The sequence below is a fragment of the Acanthochromis polyacanthus genome, chromosome 23 (assembly GCF_021347895.1).
Source record: "Acanthochromis polyacanthus isolate Apoly-LR-REF ecotype Palm Island chromosome 23, KAUST_Apoly_ChrSc, whole genome shotgun sequence".
In the NCBI taxonomy this organism is placed as follows: Eukaryota; Metazoa; Chordata; class Actinopteri; family Pomacentridae; genus Acanthochromis; species Acanthochromis polyacanthus.
The window spans coordinates 19,997,657-20,015,824 of NC_067135.1; the positions used below are offsets into that span (position 1 = coordinate 19,997,657).

The 18,168-nt window shown below is 40.3% G+C and overlaps 1 protein-coding gene across 1 annotated transcript; it reads right to left on the reverse strand.

The window, feature by feature from the left end:
* Window positions 1–634: 634 nt before the first annotated feature.
* Window positions 635–13,610, reverse strand: si:dkey-6n21.12 (schwannomin-interacting protein 1). Its single transcript, XM_022217928.2, has 7 exons — window positions 13,266–13,610; window positions 9,383–9,648; window positions 5,444–5,568; window positions 4,791–4,878; window positions 3,336–3,461; window positions 3,113–3,230; window positions 635–3,010 (listed from the first exon to the last, which is right to left on the reverse strand). Exons 2-7 carry the CDS (start codon window positions 9,638–9,640, stop codon window positions 2,910–2,912), a joined length of 816 nt encoding a protein of 271 aa, XP_022073620.2. The 5' UTR covers window positions 9,641–9,648; window positions 13,266–13,610; the 3' UTR covers window positions 635–2,909.
* Between the last annotated feature and the right edge of the window lie 4,558 nt (window positions 13,611–18,168).

Sequence of the window (18,168 nt, forward strand, 5' to 3'; positions counted from 1 at the left end):
GCTCTTTGGATACAATTCCAACGATCCGTCTCTTCAATTTGTCATCAATTTTCCTCTTGCGGCCACGTCCAGGGAGGTTGGCTACTGTCCCGTGGGTCTTGAACTTCTGAATAATATGAGCCACTGTTGTCACAGGAACTTCAAGCTGTTTAGAGATGGTCTTATAGCCTTTACCTTTAAGATGTTTGTCTGTAATTTTTTTTCGGATGTCCTGGGACAATTCTCTCCTTCGCTTTCTGTTGTCCATGTTCAGTGTGGTACACACCTTTTCACCAAACAGCAGGGTGACTACTTGTCTCCCTTTAAATAGGCAGACTGACTGATTATGAGTTTGGAAACACCTGTGATGTCAATTAAATGACACACCTGAGTTAATCATGTCACTCTGGTCAAATAGTTTTCAATCTTTTATAGAGGTACCATCATTTTTGTCCAGGCCTGTTTCATTAGTTTGTTTTTTAAAATAATTATGTTAATCAACAATTCAAAAGTGATGGCTGATTTTGATTATTTAATTTTCAATAAATTTTTATTTATTGTTACCTTTGTGAGTTTCAAGTGATTTCAGTGAGAATTGTGGGTTTTTCCTTCTTTAACTGAGGGGTACCAACAATTTTGTCCACGTGTGTATGTCTTCACAAGCGAACATACACTTGCAAAGACCATATACAGCATATTTATGTATAACACAACATTCTTTGTGAATTTGTGAAACAAAAGCTTGTGTCACCAGTGTCACCAAAAGAAAAATAAAACAATAAAAAGACAAAAACATCTTATTTTGCATACCAAAAGTCACATACTTGGATTGAAATGTAAAAACATGTTTTATTTGGGGCAGTTTTACTTTTTGACATTTGAACACATTTAATTCTTTACGAACCCCACCACAAAGTAGAAAAGCAAGAACAAAGACTTCCAGCAAAACCAAAAAACAGAATTACATTTACTACAAAAACAGATTGTTCAGTTGGCAGATTTGCAGCGTCTGAAAGTGAGCCTGTTTTACATCACTGTTTAAAAAAAATACACAAGATTCCACACCTAAAATATGTTAAAAAGTACACAAAAGAGAACCCTCCCTTTACACATCAGTTGAGTTCTTAGATTCTTGGTTCACTTGTTTTTACAAAACTAACAATTGTCTTGCTATTTATGTTTGAACTGGAAAGTAGGTCCACCTAATTTGTATGATAAATTGTGCAACTACAACGTTTAAAGATTTGAACAGGATACATGGAGGAAAAAAAATTGCTGGTAAATACTGTTAATAAAAATATTTTTAATATAGATCTATCATGTCCAGATGTGCTTCATGCATTCATTTTGAGGCAAACACGCCATCTGCTAATCTGTGTGAAAGAAAGCAAGATAGGGACCTGCACTTACCCACAATGTAAACAGTGGTCAGGGCCCTCACCAGCACTGGATTGACCATTTCAGAAACACTTTATGAAAATGAAAATGTTGATTTGCTATGAAACGCACAGTAACAGGTCTGAATTTGCATGACGTTTGTGTGAAAACAAGCGGGTTGTGAAAACCACTTGTGTCCTGCCGAATGTCTGTTTGAGGACGACTGTCTTCCACATTTCTTGTCCACATCGTTTTCTGAATGATGCAGCTCCAGAGCACAACCTGAGGTTAATGTAACTACAAAACCTGCAACTAAAGGTGAGAGACAGAAAGTCTTCTTTTTACCCATATACATCAAGAACGGGTGGCTGTGTAAACAAACGTAAAACATCCCTTTGAACTCAACCAACCTCTCATCACCAGTGCAAGACTGAAATCGAAACAATCTTGCATGAAAAGCGTTATCCTGTGGAAGCTTAAAAAACTCCACCTCTGACCTAAAAAAGAAAAACAGAACATCACCATGTACAAGTACACAATTTCAACTCTTTGTGTGTTGCTCCCATGCAAACTTACTAACACAATCGACAGCATTTCAAAATAAGTTTTTCCCTTTGCTTCTAATCTTGGCATCAACTTGGTTTTAACATGACCCCAACCTGTAGGTGCTGTGGACAAAGCAGATTATAAGCAGGTATTAATCGTCTAATCTGATTGGGTAGGATAGCAAGAGGAGATTTTTACACACAAAAAAAGTCAATTAAGGCCACATCCACTGGATATGTTCACTGTACTATGTGGCTCCCATTTCATGTTTTCTGCGTCTGCAAGGGTACGCATGATGTCAATGCTAGCATCCACCCAAGTCCATGAGGGTCTGCAAAGACTGTCCCCATGCGGCCCAATTTTTTGTGTGTGTTCATGTGGCAGGAAAACAAATGGTGCTTCAAACAAATGTTTGGCATCAGGAGAGATTGTACAAGGAGACACTCGGTCATCCACACATTTATAATTCATCATTAAAAGACTTACATTTAAAGTAGTCGCAGCTGGACTTCGGAGGAGAGAGTTTGGAGCAAAAGCACAGTGTCAAGTCTTAATTTCTCCAGAAATGCTATGCCATGTTCACACACGCCTCAGGACTAATTACGGGCACGACGCTCCAATCCAGTCTGGAAGAAGCTGCTGTTTCCCTGTGTGTTTGTCTGTGTTCCACATGAGGGGTGATGAAACCGGCCATGTATCAAACTCTACAGGCACACAGAGATGGGAACCACGAGCTGGCCATTAGGGGAGCAAAATTTCCCTTACAACCTAAAACATCAACAACGTCAAAACATAGTATGCAATTAAATGTCCAAATCCTCTCAGGAAGTGACACTTCTCACAGTGAGCGGCTGCAGCAGGAGGGACTGACTGAGATGCTTGAGGAAGCCGCTGTGGTACCGTCTGATTACTGACAATCCTTCGAGACTGTTGAGTTGACTTCTTGAGTGGCTTAATCTCTCCAAACGGCTTGACAGCTGATCTTTAGCAGGGAGTGACTGGCCGGTTTACAGCGACGTCAGATCCTGCACCTCCAGCAGCATGGCATCCTGCTCTGTCCTCAGCTGGTCTCGGATCTGGAGGCGGCTCACCAGTTCTGAGCTCAGGTCTGACGTGGACACATGAAATAATGAAAGTTCCAATGCAGTAGTAGTATGCAAAGTGACCTGTCTTACATAATGGTTAGGGTTACAGAGAAGTAGCAGAGTACCTTGTATGGTCTTGCTGAGAGACGTACACAGAGCATTGAGGTCCTTGATACTGAAACTCTGTAAATCACCGAGCTCCAAGTGTCTCTGCTGGACTACAGGATCGATATGTGCTGCAGGCTGAGGAGAGGAGAGCAGAGGGGAGAAAGAGAGAGGAGGAGGGCTGTGATAGGGCAGATTTGGTCATAAATGACAATACGCTCCAACCAGTAACATCTGTCTCACCGGTGTTTTGTGGTCTGTTCTCAGTCGGTCTCGTAGGTTTCTTAGAGTGTTCCTGAAGCCCCTCGATTTTGGTTTCTCCGGCTTGGCAAGAGGCTGAGGGTTCTTATGAACCTGAACAGTCCTTTTCTTTATCAATAGAGAAAGACAAGGTGGTGGTAAAATGTGAGCATACACAGAAATGACCAATATTCATACTATCGCTCAAAAGTTTGGGGTCACTTAAAAATATCTTTATTTTTGAAAGAAAAGCAGCTTTTTTCAATGAAGATATCATTGAATGAATCAGAAATCCAGTTTAGACATTGTTAATGTGGAAAATGACTATTCTAATTGGAAAGAGCTAGGGGGTACAGAGGAACTAGGGCTGGATCCGAATATCCGAATATTCGTTCGCTACGGCACTATCCGGATATTAATTTTGGTGTCCGAATATTAGCCTGCCCGCCGCCCGCCACACCCCCCCCTTCCCGCCGTCGGACGTCACCGGGTGGAAAGAATATGCAGCGTTACTGTCTTTCCTCCGCCTTCGGCCCACATCGGCTCTTCTCGTCCTGTGATCACATAAACATATACACATATGTCTATAACATATACACATATGTCTATGTGATCACCCCCTCCTCCCCCAGATGAAAATATTCGGAGCTCGTCTCTTCCCTGCGCCTTCGGCTCATTTCGGCTCCTCCATTCGTGTTTGTAAACACCACCCGAATGGCCGGGTTGCTGGCGACTCTGAAGTCACGCTTCACTTCGTTGCATAAACACAAGACAAGATGCTGAAGACCGGTGTTTGGGAATTCTTCAGTTTAACTAAAGACTAAATGAGGGCAAAATGTAGACCCAGGAGACCAGACAAACGGATCCGACTATTCGGGCCGTCTCCGCCCCCCCCCGCCGGTCGGATGTTACGGGGCGGAACGAATATCCGGATATTCATCTTTAATAGGGCCAGAATATTTGGAGGCCAGAAACCACTATTCGGGCCAGCCCTAAGAGGAACATTTCCAGCAACCATCACTCCTGTGTTCTAATGCTACATTGTGTTAGATAATGGTGTTGAAAGGCTAATTGATGATTAGGAAACCTTTGTGCAATTATGTTAGCACTTGAATGAAAGTTATTTTTTGGCCTTTTTTACTAGATAGGGACAGTGCAGATGCAGACAGGAAAGTAAGGAGAAGACATGCAGTAAAGGGCCGTGAGTGGGAATCAAACCCAGGCTGCTGCGTCACAAACTCATCCCTGTTCATAGGTCGCCCTCTCAACCAGTTGAGCTCTGCGGGCGCCCCAGAAAGTGTGAGTTTTCATGGAAAACATGAAATTACCTGGGTGACCCCAAACTTTTGAATGGTAGTGTATATACTCTTCTTTACTTACTTGTTACCTCTGAGATAAGTCAGCTTCAACTTGGATCCAACTGTTGTATTTCTGCTTTGTTTTGGAGGAGTTACTCACCTCACTGATCTGTCCATTGTTCTCCTCCTCCTCCTCACTCTCACTGTTGTTGATGAAGCAGAGTTGGAGATTCGTCTGCGTCTGCAGGCTGAGGGACACACAGAAGTCATAAGTATGTGACTGACGGTATGTGGTGGCTAAAATATCCCTACTCCGGGTTCACAGTAGGAAAAAAAGTGGAAAATTAATAGTCCATATGTAAGAGGCGCAACTAACCACACATAGTTGTTTAGGTGAACAACAAACATCCTGCTATCGTCACATTCTTTCATTAAAAAATATTATGTGCCCAACATATCAATATGGTTATTAGGAAGTAACCATAATGATTTAATTGTAATTGAGAATAAATTAAGATAAACTGCATACCCCCCCCCCCACTTTATCTAAGATCTTGCATGGGTTGCAAGTAGTCTGAAAGAACCAGACCATAAACAAACTGCCTGTACTGTTTTACATATGGCTTTCATCTCATTTTAGATTAAGTTATTCTTCCTCTACTACACAAACAAAATCTCTACCATCAAACTGGGCATGTTTAAAGGTTAAAATATGATGCGCACCCACCAAATGTAAATGGCTTCACACACAGAAGTAGTGCATGCTTATGTGTAATAGCTGTCCTGTGACAAATAAGAGGGGAGTCTGCGTACCGAGAGGTGAGTGCAAGCACAGCACTGTTGCAGGTGTCATCTCCATTCTCCCAGCTGTCGGCTCTCCTGCCTCTCCCCTCTGTCCAGCTCACTGGGGCTCGGCCTCGCTCAAGAGAAACTCCACTCTGAAAAGCACAGCAGCCATGTGTTAGACGGGTGATTGTGGTTAACAAAGGGTTCATGTAACTGAACATACGAAAAGAAATTAGAGTCAGGTGTTTTCAGTCATCTGACAAAAAGCTGTTGATGCTTATCGACAACATAAAAGTCTGGACTCCACCAAACCACTGCCAGAGAGATCGTGTACAAATGGAGGAAATTCAAGACTACTGTTAGCCTCACTGGGAGTGGTTGATCAACAAAGATCAAGGTGTATGATAGTTGGTGATGTCACACAGGCAACCAGCGTTACTCCAAAGCATCCAAAGGTGTCTGGGAACCGAGGTGCAGAGTATTCAAAAAGATTTATTTTACAGAAACAAACTCAAAACTAAAACAGAATGGAAAAACTAAGCTCTGGGGAAAAACTGAACGAAACCTCATTTAAAAATAGGTGAAACTGCAAAAACTCTAAACAACAGAAAGGAAATCTAAGAAAACCACTGATGAATTAACTAAACTAAACAAACAAAACGGGGCACTCAAGGAAGGGGGGAAATCAAAGTAAGGGGGCAGGCAGGCTCGGGGAATCTGGGGTCTGGCAAGAAGAGTTGGAGCTGGCAAAGGCCAAAGAACTCCGGAGTGTGGCCAGCAGCAGGTACAGGCAGGATCGGGTCGGCGAGTGTGTCACCGACGCAGGACGGTCAGGCGGCTGCGACTTGGTGAGGGCAGGCAGGAGAAGGTTAGGGATCTACGGAATTCTGGTCTGTCACACCAATGTCTATGGTCTGGCAGCGTGTGGATGAATGAACTGGGCTTTTATGAAGCGAGGTGAGTCGATCCCTACAGCTGTCTCCAATCCCTGCATTTAGACTGGCTGCATGCAGGACTGGGACGACAGACAAAGAGAGAGGACGGGCAAGACTGACTGAGAGGGGGAGAGAGAGGGAGAAGGAGGAAGCCAGGCAGAGGACGAAGCAGGGATCCTGATAAAAGTCTGTCTCACATGGACTAGAGTAAATGTTCATGAGAATATGGAGAAAGCCTTTGTTTCCAAAAAAGCATATCTGTCCATCTGAGAGTTTGCTAAAGATCACATGGACAAGCCAGAAGGTTACTGGGAATCCTATTGGGTTTTGTTGATTGATGAGACTAAAATAGAAATTTCCCGTTTAATCGAGAGGAAAACACTGTCTTCCAGCATAACTTCCAGCAAACCCCATCTGTGAAACCAGACAGTGATGATATCACGGTCTGGGCGTGTTAGCTGCATTTGGGCAGGGATGGCTGGCCATTACTGAATCACTGGTACACTGATACATACCAGTGAATTTGAAAAGAAAATGTCAGGACATGTGTCCCTGACCTGAATCTCAACAGAAAGTGCAGTAAGACAATAACGCTAAACTCACTCATCCTGACACCAAAGAAGGGTTGAAGAGAGTGACCTTCGTCCAGCAGAAATGCTGCGGCAGGACCTAAAATGAGCTGTCTTTGGGAAGAAACCCCCCAACAACCCAGAGTTAAAGCTGTTCTGTGCAGAGTAAGGGACTAAGATTCCTCCAAGCTGATTGGTTGGAAGGGCATTATAAGCTTTTGATAACGCGATAACTCTCGCACCTATGCAAGTTTTCCTTTTCTAAATAAAAGCACTGTCACAGCTGAGCCTCATCCATGGGGTTCTAATGTAACCACCAAAAACATTACACAGAAGAAACGTAATTTAAAATATGTGTCACATGTGAGCAAATCTGGAAATGTAAATCTCTTAAAACTAACAGAAGTTTGTCATTCATAGTCTTATAATTTGTCAGGATTATATAACTCTTGCTTCAACCTGGCAAATCTCTTTGTGTTTAGTTAGATGTTGCGTAGCATTAAAAAAATCTACAGAAATACTGATCTAGAATTTCTGAAATGTGATCAAGAAACCAAAATAATATAATACCTCTAAGTAATGATTGATAGTTCTACTTTGATTGAATATGTTTTTTGTTGGCAATTCTGGAACGTACAACCTGCTGGTATTATTTCTGACTAATTTTTTGTCACAGATTTCAAAGAGAAGTCCCCATTTGTGTTGCACAGTATGATACGAAAAAAGACTTGTGATACCTTACAGTTAAAAATCACAAGTTAAAAGTCACAAGTTTGCAGTGTGCAGATCAATAACCAGTTATACTGATCAATTTAGACTCAATCAGTACTTGTAATTGCTAACATAGCATGAACAGTTTTCCAATAATTACGTCCGAATATTTGGATCCATTCGCTGGTCTCCCGGACCGGAGGAGACCCGCCTGAGTATTTGGATCCTATTCGTCTGGTCTCCCGGACGCAAATTTTGAACACTGCCTTCGTTTTGGGCATGCGAATATTCGGATACCAAAATTAATATCCGGATACCGCCATAGCGAACGAATATTCGGGTCCATTTCGAGTTGTAAATGTAAAGTTAACTACAAAAGAAATGAAGCATGTATTGGTGACATTAGATTACTCTATACCATGCAAAAGTTTTACCAAGACTATGACACTGATCCTTCCAATAATCCAATATTCATATTTTAAAATGCACCCATTCATTGTCAAAAACATATCCATATGTATTAGAGAGTAAACAAGAAAACCTTTAACAGCATATAAACCACAACTTGTTTGAGCATGAAAATGATTTTGTCAAATTACAATTTGACAATTTAAATGAATGAGATCAGCTCTCTCAAAGATAGCTTACAGTCTATTGGTATATATATATTTATCCCTATTTGTTTTATTTATGTTAGTTATCTTTAATTTCTTTGCTTTATACTCAATTTTGTACGTTATTGTTGCACTGTCTGCTCTATGTGCCTTTTTATTTGCCCCCTGGGAACAAATAAAGTTTTCTCAATCTGAATAAATGCATGTTGTTATAATAGTGTGTTATGAATATGATTTGGTCAGACCTCAAAAAGCCCTGCAGAAAGAGACTGGTGAAGTGAAAGAGGCTTCTCTGAGATTTGGAGTCAACCACAACACGTTTAAGCAACTTCAGTTTCGGCATAAGTCAAAGTGTGTGACTAATATGTGCACAAAGGTTTTTTTTGTATTCATTAATTTATAAAATGTTCAAGTTTCCTGTTCTGTCATCTACTGTTCCATTATGTCCCTTGATGTTTTAACTGTGGCATTGTTTCAGTCTTGATATTGCTATATACTACCGTACAAAATTTTGGGGTGGCCCAGACAATTTCATGTTTTCCATAAAAACTCACATTTTCATTCATGTGCTAACATGATTGCACACAGGTTTTCTAATCATCAATTAGCCTTTCAACACCATTAGCTAACACAATGTAGCATTAGAACACAGGAGTGATGGTTGCTGGAAATGTTCCTCTGTACCCCTATGGAGATATTCCATTAGAAATCAGCCGTTTCCAGCTAGAACAGTCATTTACCACATTAACAATGTCTAGACTGGATTTCTGATTCATTTAATGTTATCTTCATTGAAAAAGGACATTTCTAAGTGACCCCATACTTCTGAAAGGCCGTGTATTTGTACAGGTGTTGTAGCAAAGTCAGAATTTTGGTCTTATGACAACACTAGACCCCATATGGGAGAGCAAATGAAGTTACCACAGTAGCTGAACCAGAGTTAAACTCAAGTCTGGGACAGAAAATTCAGCATAAGTTTGCGTGAAGTTGCTCTCAAGAACAGACTCAGACACTTTAAACCTTACAAAGGACTAAAGGCACTTTGGCTTTCTCCTTGGCTAAATTATTGAAATGACAAAACTTTTGACAGTCCCATTTCAGGAAACACACTTCCTCTTCCAGATTACGATCTCTGACCTTTGCCTTCTTTTCCCTTTTCTCCTCTTCTTGCTTCTCCAACTCAGCGATGCGCAGGCTCAGTGCCTCCCAGTGCATGATGGGAAGTCCCAGATTATCCTCGCCATAGTCTTCTTGCCACACTAGTGCCGCCCCCTCAGAATATTCATTGTCTCCCTCTTCATCGTCAGCATCGTCCTCACTCCTCTTGTCGTCCTCTGCCTCATTACTCTCTTTCTCTTCCCGCTGCTGCCTCTGTTTCTCCTTCTCACCCTCCATCTGCACAGCTGTAGAAGAAGCATGATGCAGGTTAAAATATTTAAGTCTTTAACACAGAGAATTCTGCATATATGAGATAAATGAGATGCTCTCCAAAGCTTGAAGAGTAAACTATTGAGAGTAAACTATTGATCAAAAGATTACCTTTACAATGAAATCTTTTGATCTAAAAACATATTTTCTATATATGTATATTTTTATCTTTCTATCTTTCTGTTTTTGTTCATATAGCTATATATCTAAGTATTTACAACGTAAATTTTACATTTATATATGTAATGGCTAAATGTAAAAGATTCCCTGGCCTCTGGACCTAAAGAGTAAGATAACTAAAATTGCAGGCTACATTGGTAGAAAGTTTTTTTTCTCCATTTTTTTAAAATCAAATGTTCTGTATTAAAAGCACATGTTTTGACATTGACAATAAAGTAAACCACATGAAAATCAGTTGGGAAATGAGCAAATTATGATCTATTTTCAATGTACATGGATTGCTTTTAATGGTAACGTTGCCCCCTCCAAGATGGCCGCCACATGGGCACATCCCTTAGCAGGCTGCTACAGCTAGCATATCTAGTCTTCTATATATATCTATGGTGGCAGCTATGTGTGATGTACAGGCTATGTTTCATCAGGTCAAAGTTGCAAAACATTACAATGCTCTTTGTTCTTCTGGTGGCCAGATTAGAAAAGCTCTAGAATGGCAGTGAAATAGCTTCATCTCCTAGTTGCCCTAGTTATGATTTGAGAAAAAAAATTACTGATGACAATAAGGCAGACCTTTCTGCTGAAACTGTCCAGGGTTTCTATTTGGAAGATTATTTAATGAAACTGGCCTCGGAAATGGAGGGCATTGAAAAGGTTAATGATCCCAGTGCTCTTTGTAAAACGTGGTTTTGTTTTGGAGAAATAGATGAGCAACAGCAGTGTTACAGACAAGCACAGAAGCAGTGGGCTAAGAATGTAAAAGAGCTGAATCTAGGTAGAGATAATCTTTGCATTGAGAGAGTTTTAGGTCAACTTTCGTGAGCCGAGTCAGACTCCGTTAAGTTCAAGATGGAGGTGAAAAAGTAGTCCATGACGACACACATCACGGTGTCCATTACTAGCTTGGTGTAGGATCCGCTGAAAATCATGGTACCAGTCATGTTGCCTGCTACACTGATTCAGCAAGATCCCTGCAGAAGTTGTAGATGGGATGATGCCATGTCACTGGATATTTTAAACCAGTGGAAAGGTTGGCTAGGATATACTGAGTTTCTGGCATCACTGAAAGTGGACAGATGTATAAAGTCAAAGGATTTGGGGCAGTCATAACTGATTAAAGAAGCCAACTACATGATTTTACAGATGCCAGTAAATATGCAGATGGGACAGTGACTTATATCAGGTTGAAGAACAGCAAGACATTCTGTAGAACATTATGGTCTGGCTGCACTGCACTATCGCTCTGCTATAGGAGGAAAAATGCTCAAAGTGTTGACTTTGCCTCAATAACTGATTAATGAAGTTGTTTTGAAAGTGATAGTGATGCTACAAGGTCCAACCTAGGGATTCTCAACTGAACGTGTCGCCGTCATGTCTGAACAGACAGCATGGTGACTTCTTCATAAAAGCCACTACAGCATTCTTGTTCAGACAGACCTCATAACATTTTCACATCACTTTCAACTTGCACCAAATGTAGTATTTGTCCAAATATTGGTATTGTTTTGTTTTTTTTTTATTGAGCAATTACTGATAAAAATAAATCAACTGCTTTGGCTTTGAGGCAGTGGGTTCTGTCTGTCCTGTCGCATTGTGGTCTCGCAGCGTCCCGCCTACAGCACTATCTCGTCCCTTTCAGACATTGGACATGGAACACAGCTGGGTTCATCAATCCGTTAGAGTGATGGCATTCTGTCACTCAGCCCCTTTCACACACAGATTACTTATCCATTAATGTTCTTCACAGCTGCATTCGCACATACCACCCACAATGCCGGAGAGCAGTGCAGTACACATGCATGACAGTCATTACCTGACACTATGACTAAGTATCACACATTGTGTGAGTAATGCACAAAGTGATGCATGGCTCATGATGGTGTAGTAACAGACTAAACTAAACTAAAAGCAGCTGATCAAAATGTCCTAATAACAAACAGTACAGTTTATTCCTCTTGTCTTAAACAGTAAAACTTAAAGTTCAGGACTCAACGTGAGGACCTCTGCGATGTGACAAAATGTTTTAACTGCAGCTGATAAACTGAGGTGAAGAAATGCTCCCAGCTGCTGTCAGATCCTGATTGACTCTTTCTTCATGTAGGGATTATTTGTAGTTAAATCTACTATTGACTTTATTTGGGTTGACATCTAATCACCATCCATCACTGTAGAGGATGAAAAAGATGTGTTGTGATTTTGGCACATGAACTGTGTATTAAACATCTCTGTGATGTTCTTAGGTGAACACTGGTGTTGAAATGTGGAAAAATCCATCCTTATATAACTTAGCAAAGTACCACTGCTTGTGCATGTCCATCAGTTCATGTGAAGGCTCAGTTCACGTTTGTATCGTGTGAGAAGTTAAACAGAAAAGTTACCAGGTCTGACCTAGTAAGATTGCTGACACCAGTGATCAGGGTGTGCATTCACACCTGCAGAAATGCCGTATAAGATTAATGGAACAGAGTGCATGACTGAAAAGTGTATCTCACTGGTTACATGTCAAAACGACTAGTCAATAAACATGAAACGCTACTGTGTAGAGACAGGGGGAGTTGAGTGAACTTGCAGAACAAAGCAGTTCCAGTGAATAAGCAGAGATTGTAATAAGTACCGCAATCTTCGACAAGCATGTCCAGTTTTCTCCAGTTGACTCCACAGGTTCTCCTCTATCACATGCTGTTAATATTTAGCATTTAATGCAGATATGTGTACACTCAGTAATAGTAATCCTTACTAAAAGCCTGGTTGTGGCAGGTTACCTGCCATCACATGTTTCAGTACTGATTGCCTGGAAAAACACCCAAGCAGAAACATATCAGTTTAGGAAAATAAAATTTAGGTCGTAAGTTATTTGGATAGTTTGCATCTAGCTTAGATTTAGTCTTTGGTTTGTTCCTGTACTAATATGCATTACACATCGACGGAGCACTGCATATCTATAAAAGATAACTATTTATACAACGGAAATACAATTTATTCAAATTAATTTCTTTTGCTGAATAAAATCAAAGATATAAAAAAGCGTATTCTTAAAAAGTTCACAAAGTATCAAAAAGTTTTGTTTCAGATTATAGTTGCTGAAACGTATTGTATTTTTCAGTTACAATAACTTCTCATAGTTAAAGACAAACAGGACCTTACAGAGACACTTTTAGGGAGCTGGCTGGCTGGCTGGACGTTGCACATCCACATCTGTGATGACCAAAACCAGCCACATGTACAAATCTGAAATATTAGTCAGGCTGGGAACGAAGGGATTTTCTCCTCCTGTCGGTCCTGGTGGCTGGAGAAGCTTCACGTTTAAGCTACAGCACTGCTCTAAGCTTTCAACAGAATTATGGAGGGAATGTCGAACTAACCACCAAGTAGCATGTCCCACCAAATAGTCATTAGTTATTCAAAAGGAGCAACTTACTTTTTCCGGAATATAAAACCAATTCTACTGCTCGAATGGCGGCCAGACAAGTCGCTGGAAGTTTTTCCACATAGTTGGCTCCGCACTTCCCTCAGCTCCTCCAAGTCATCGTCCTCCTCCTTCCTTTCTTCTTCACTCCCACCGCCTTCCAATTCACCCAACTAGTGGAAGTTGTGTCGACAGGAGCCTTCAAAGTCTTATTAGTCTCATTCTTTATTTTACCTGTGTCGAAGGCTTTATCTTCTTATCTCGCCAGACATCCACTGACTGTCCAAGGACACAAACAAAAGATACTTCAGGAATTTTTCACACAGAGGAACTAATGACAGACTGTAAATTCACTGCTCCAACTTCCTGTCGCCTTCAAAATAAACGCCTACTTTATGAAGGATTCATCCCGAGTTCATTGATTAGTTAGAGAGGTCTTGTAGAATGCAAAATGTACACTACCGTTCAAAATTTTGGGGTCACATAGACATTTCATATTTTCCATGAAAAAAAGTCATTTACCACATTAACAATGTCTAGACTGTATTTTTTTAAATTAACTTAATGTTATACTAATTGAAAAAAAATGCTTTTCTTTCAAAAATAAGGGCATTTCTAAGTGGCCTTAAACTTTTGTATGGTAGTGTGTGTAACAAGCTGAGCCCCATGTGACAATGACAGAGGCTTTGGTTTTACAGAGGAAAAGCATGTAAGAGTTTTTCACAGCTTTCTTTCTAAGATACACTGTACTGTACCAAATACAATTAAGCATTGTGACCATGTAACTAATTTGATATCACTGTAACATCACTGGATGTTTTATTTGTCGGAATCCCATCAAATCCACTCAGTGGATGCTATAAGATAAGATAAGATAAGATAGACTTTATTAATCTCACAAAGGAGAAATTTAACATTACAGGGCTCTTAGAAACAAAAACAAAAAACAGGAGTGCAAAAGTCACGAAAGTGCAAGAACAAGATAATAAATATTGCACATAATAACAACTACACAGTAGTGTTATACAGTCTGATGGCAGTGGGGATGAAGGACCTGCGGTAGCGCTCCTTCTTGCACTGAGGGTGTCTGAGTCTCGTGCTAAAGGAGCTGCTCAGCTCCACTACAGTCCGGTGCAGTGGGTGGGAGCTGTTGTCCATGATGGATGAGAGCTTGGTCAACATCCTCCTCTCACCCACATCCATCACAGAGTCCAGTGGGCAGCCCAGGACAGAGCTGGCCCTCTTGGTCAGCTTGTTCAGTCTCTTCATGTCCCGCTCTGTGCTGCCCGGGGCCCAGCAGACGACAGCGTAGAGGAAAGCAGAGGCTACCACAGTGTCATAGAAAGTCCTTAGTAGAGGTCTGCACACTCCGAAGGACCTCAGCCTCCTCAGAAGGTGGAGGCGACTCTGGCATGGATTGAGTAGTCACTAGTGGCATCTGTTGTACTCAGTGCTGAACAGAAATTCTTCACTGATTCTCAATCAAAGATGACCCTTAAACTCAAACTTGGACCTGACAAAGTGACACATTTTGACAATCTTATTGACACACACCTTTATTTCAGAATGACATGCATTTGAGTTAAGGTGATGCTCTGGAACAATCTGAGCAAGCATGATACAGACAGCCCCTTTGATCTGGTGACATGATAAGGTGTGTCGTGTTGCACTGCATAAATTTAAGTTAAACTTTTATAAATCAACTGGACTTCTCTTGTAGGTTTTTGAAGTTTCTCCTTCATTCAAGAGGGTTGTTAAGTTTTAACTGACTGGTCAGTTTGAGCTATACAATCACTCCAGCTCACAGGGCTAATGGCCCATTCCTGACCCAGGACTCACAAGCCTCATTGCTCGGCGTTTTGTAGTGTTTTAGGTAGCAGAGTTGATGATGCGTCTGAGTGGTAATCCCTCCTTGTGTTTTTTTTGGAAAGTCGTACATGCACAGTATGTCCTCTCCAGGATAAAGTCTGTAATAAGATGGGTGGTTAATGACTTTCTTTTTCCAGCTGTTGAAGGCAGTCTATGACCATCTTGTTGTAGTTTTGGTGAGAAATCTTCTCAGGGCTTCATTCAGCATTGTTGCAGAGTCAAATTATTTTCCTGTGAAAACTTTTGTTGATTCCTTTTACAATGACGTTTTACTTTCACTGAAGTGTGTCTGCTGTTCATTACAAGGACCTTCTTCCAGAAAAATAGTTTTAAGATGAACCATACACATGTTAAAATCTCTATTTACAAAAGCTGAACACATTACAATGTAGAAATATGTTATGTACAATGTACAGAATATAGAAAAATATTGTTTTTATACTTAGTACTGTGAACTCAGCTGAAGTCCTCACTTGTAGATGACATTCATGTACCTATCTTGACAAGCTGGTATAATGCTTATTCTGATCTACCATGTCCTAATTAAAGTGTTTGCCTTTTACTGTAATTCACAAAGCATCCACACCTTAAAAATGGAATGAGCCATGCTAATATAAGGAAGACCTTATTTGGGGTCATTGATCTGGTTCTGGAGAAGGGAGATCGTATGAACGTCTTTAGGTCTCAGATGAGTTGTGGTGATGGTGCCAGAAAACCACAGCTTTCTCTGATTAAAGGACCATTTACTTTATCTAGCAGTTACTTTATTCTCTGTTGAGGTTCCTTCAGAGGTTCCATGTCTGTCTTTACTTTATTTCTTTAATTTCTGCTGTTACATAGGTGCTTGTAGGAACATTTCAAAAAATATTTACAAGGAATTAAGTGACGAATAAACTGTTGTGATCACCGTCATTGTACATTGCAACAACTGAACAATGCAGGATGCATATTAAAGAGAGGAAACTAAATCTCCAGTGTTACATTATTTGTAGCCACAAGTGTAAAAAATTACATTAGACATGGTTAACATGAAAAATCCCCAAACCACTTCATATATGGATGACAGCACTTGGTGGAGCACTTTTACTCAATGAGGGAAGTCCTGACTAAAGGAATGAAAGATGCCTTGACAGTTGAAATAAACATAGCGCAACAGCCTGAGAAATGGCTCTAATACACAGTTGAGAAAGTAATTACATCAGTCTAAGTAATGCAAGAAGAGAGCAAAAAATCAAGGGGTGACTATTCACCGTGAAGCCTTGTGTGTGAGACAGTGTAGCAGGATCATAAAAGTTGGGGGGGGGGGGGGGGGGGGGGGGGGGGGGGTTTGGGGAGTGATTCCAAACACCCCTATCTCTGGGGGATGCCAATAAAGATGATCTTCTTGTCAGAATACCGCAGGTAGAAGTACAAGAGTGGATGGATGGATGGATGGATGGATGGATGGATATCTTAATTACCAGGAGGTGGCAGCAGAACCAAAGAGGAACATAACTAAAGACCTTGCAAGAGTGCTGGAAAGTGATCTTGCAATGGAAACATGGCAAATAATGTATTTTTATGATTAAAACTGCAAGCCTATCATCATCCACTTCGCGATTTTCTCTTCTTTTAGCGAAATTTACTTGCTGTCTACTGTGCTGTAAATTTTTTAGACTTTATTATTCAGTATACACAATTATTATCTTATCATTTCTCTTCTTATGAATAGTTATTTTGAAAAGTACTGTAAAAAACGGTAATATTACTATCATAATAACCGCTATCAACCTAGTTGTAGTCTTACACTGGCAATTCAATGCCCTCTGATATTTTATATTGGGCACACAGAGACAAGTTAATTAATAATGATCTCAGTCCTGTGAAAATGTTTCATTTTTTATGTGAAACCAGAGCTGTTTCTAATGTTCCTGGCACCTTCTGTTTTTTTTTATTGCACTCCTGACAGCCTTCTTTTTTTTAATGGCCTGATAACTTTATGATGTTTTAGCAAAATTTTCATTTGATCTGAATGAATTTATGATATAACAGCCATAAACCTTGGCCACACTATTATCAAATGCTATGATAATAGTGAGTGTTAATAGTGATAATATAGTGATAATATTGGTCTCAAGTTGGTAGACTCCTCCGATGACATTTAATCTTATCTAAATTTGTTTAAGTGTACCTCCAACAGAGGTCTGACTATAATTATGTTGTAACCAGTATCAAGTACTGAGGTCAACGATATTGAGATCAGAAGACTTCTCGGATGAGGAGTGCCTGTTATCTGCATGACAAGGTAAATCTGTTCTGTTTGCAGGACCAATGCTACTATGCGTCTGCGTTGTCTTGTTTTAATCTTGATCAGACCTCTGAGCACCAGCCTGGCGTAGGAGCGCTGCCTTTCAGCTGAAATATTCACTCTGCATTTCTCATCAATTTTACTTGACTTTATTACTCAACTCATGCTCATGTCAAAAGATAAATAAGATTGTTGGGAAGAATAAGAGAGAAGTGAATACAAGAAGTGCATTCTTTATACAAAAGAAATCCATCTGACTGTGTCCTGTTTTAAGATTTAGTTAATGTTTAGTTAACTGTTGTTCCTTCTTTATTCAGTTTAGTGGTTCTGCCCATAATATTGATTACTGCAGTTCTTGGTCTGCATGTGTATTTTCTGAATACTAGCCTGACCAAAGCAGCTGATGGTTTGTACACATTCAGACAGCTTTGACAAAAGTTAGCTTTTGACAAAGCTCACCTGTTGACTGGAAACCATTCCGAGTGCTGACATCACGAAGCTAGTCAAAATACTTACAACAGTGTGCAAAGGAATCGAGGACATAATTTGCTTTATTTACACTTTTTTTGTCACTGTCTAAATCTTCAGTTTGTTCTGCAAATCAAAATTAAACCCTTGAGTGAATTGTTGTGTCAAAACCTTTGACTGGTACTGTAAATGGTTGTTGTACTTTTACAACAGCGATTGTAATAGACACATGTTCACCTGTGCTTCAGTGGTTTTATTGGCATGGACAAATGTAAGAAATGTATGTAAGAT

Excerpts from the sequence above, each read along its gene's own strand:
- si:dkey-6n21.12 (XM_022217928.2), bottom strand. The coding sequence starts at position 9,640 with ATGGAGGGTGAGAAGGAGAAACAGAGGCAGCAGCGGGAAGAGAAAGAG. Across the intron at positions 4,879-5,443 it reads GTGCTTGCACTCACCTCTCG|CCTGCAGACGCAGACGAATC; the intron begins GTACGCAGACTC and ends TGTGTCCCTCAG. Across the intron at positions 3,231-3,335 it reads GAACAGACCACAAAACACCG|CCTGCAGCACATATCGATCC; the intron begins GTGAGACAGATG and ends TCCTCTCCTCAG.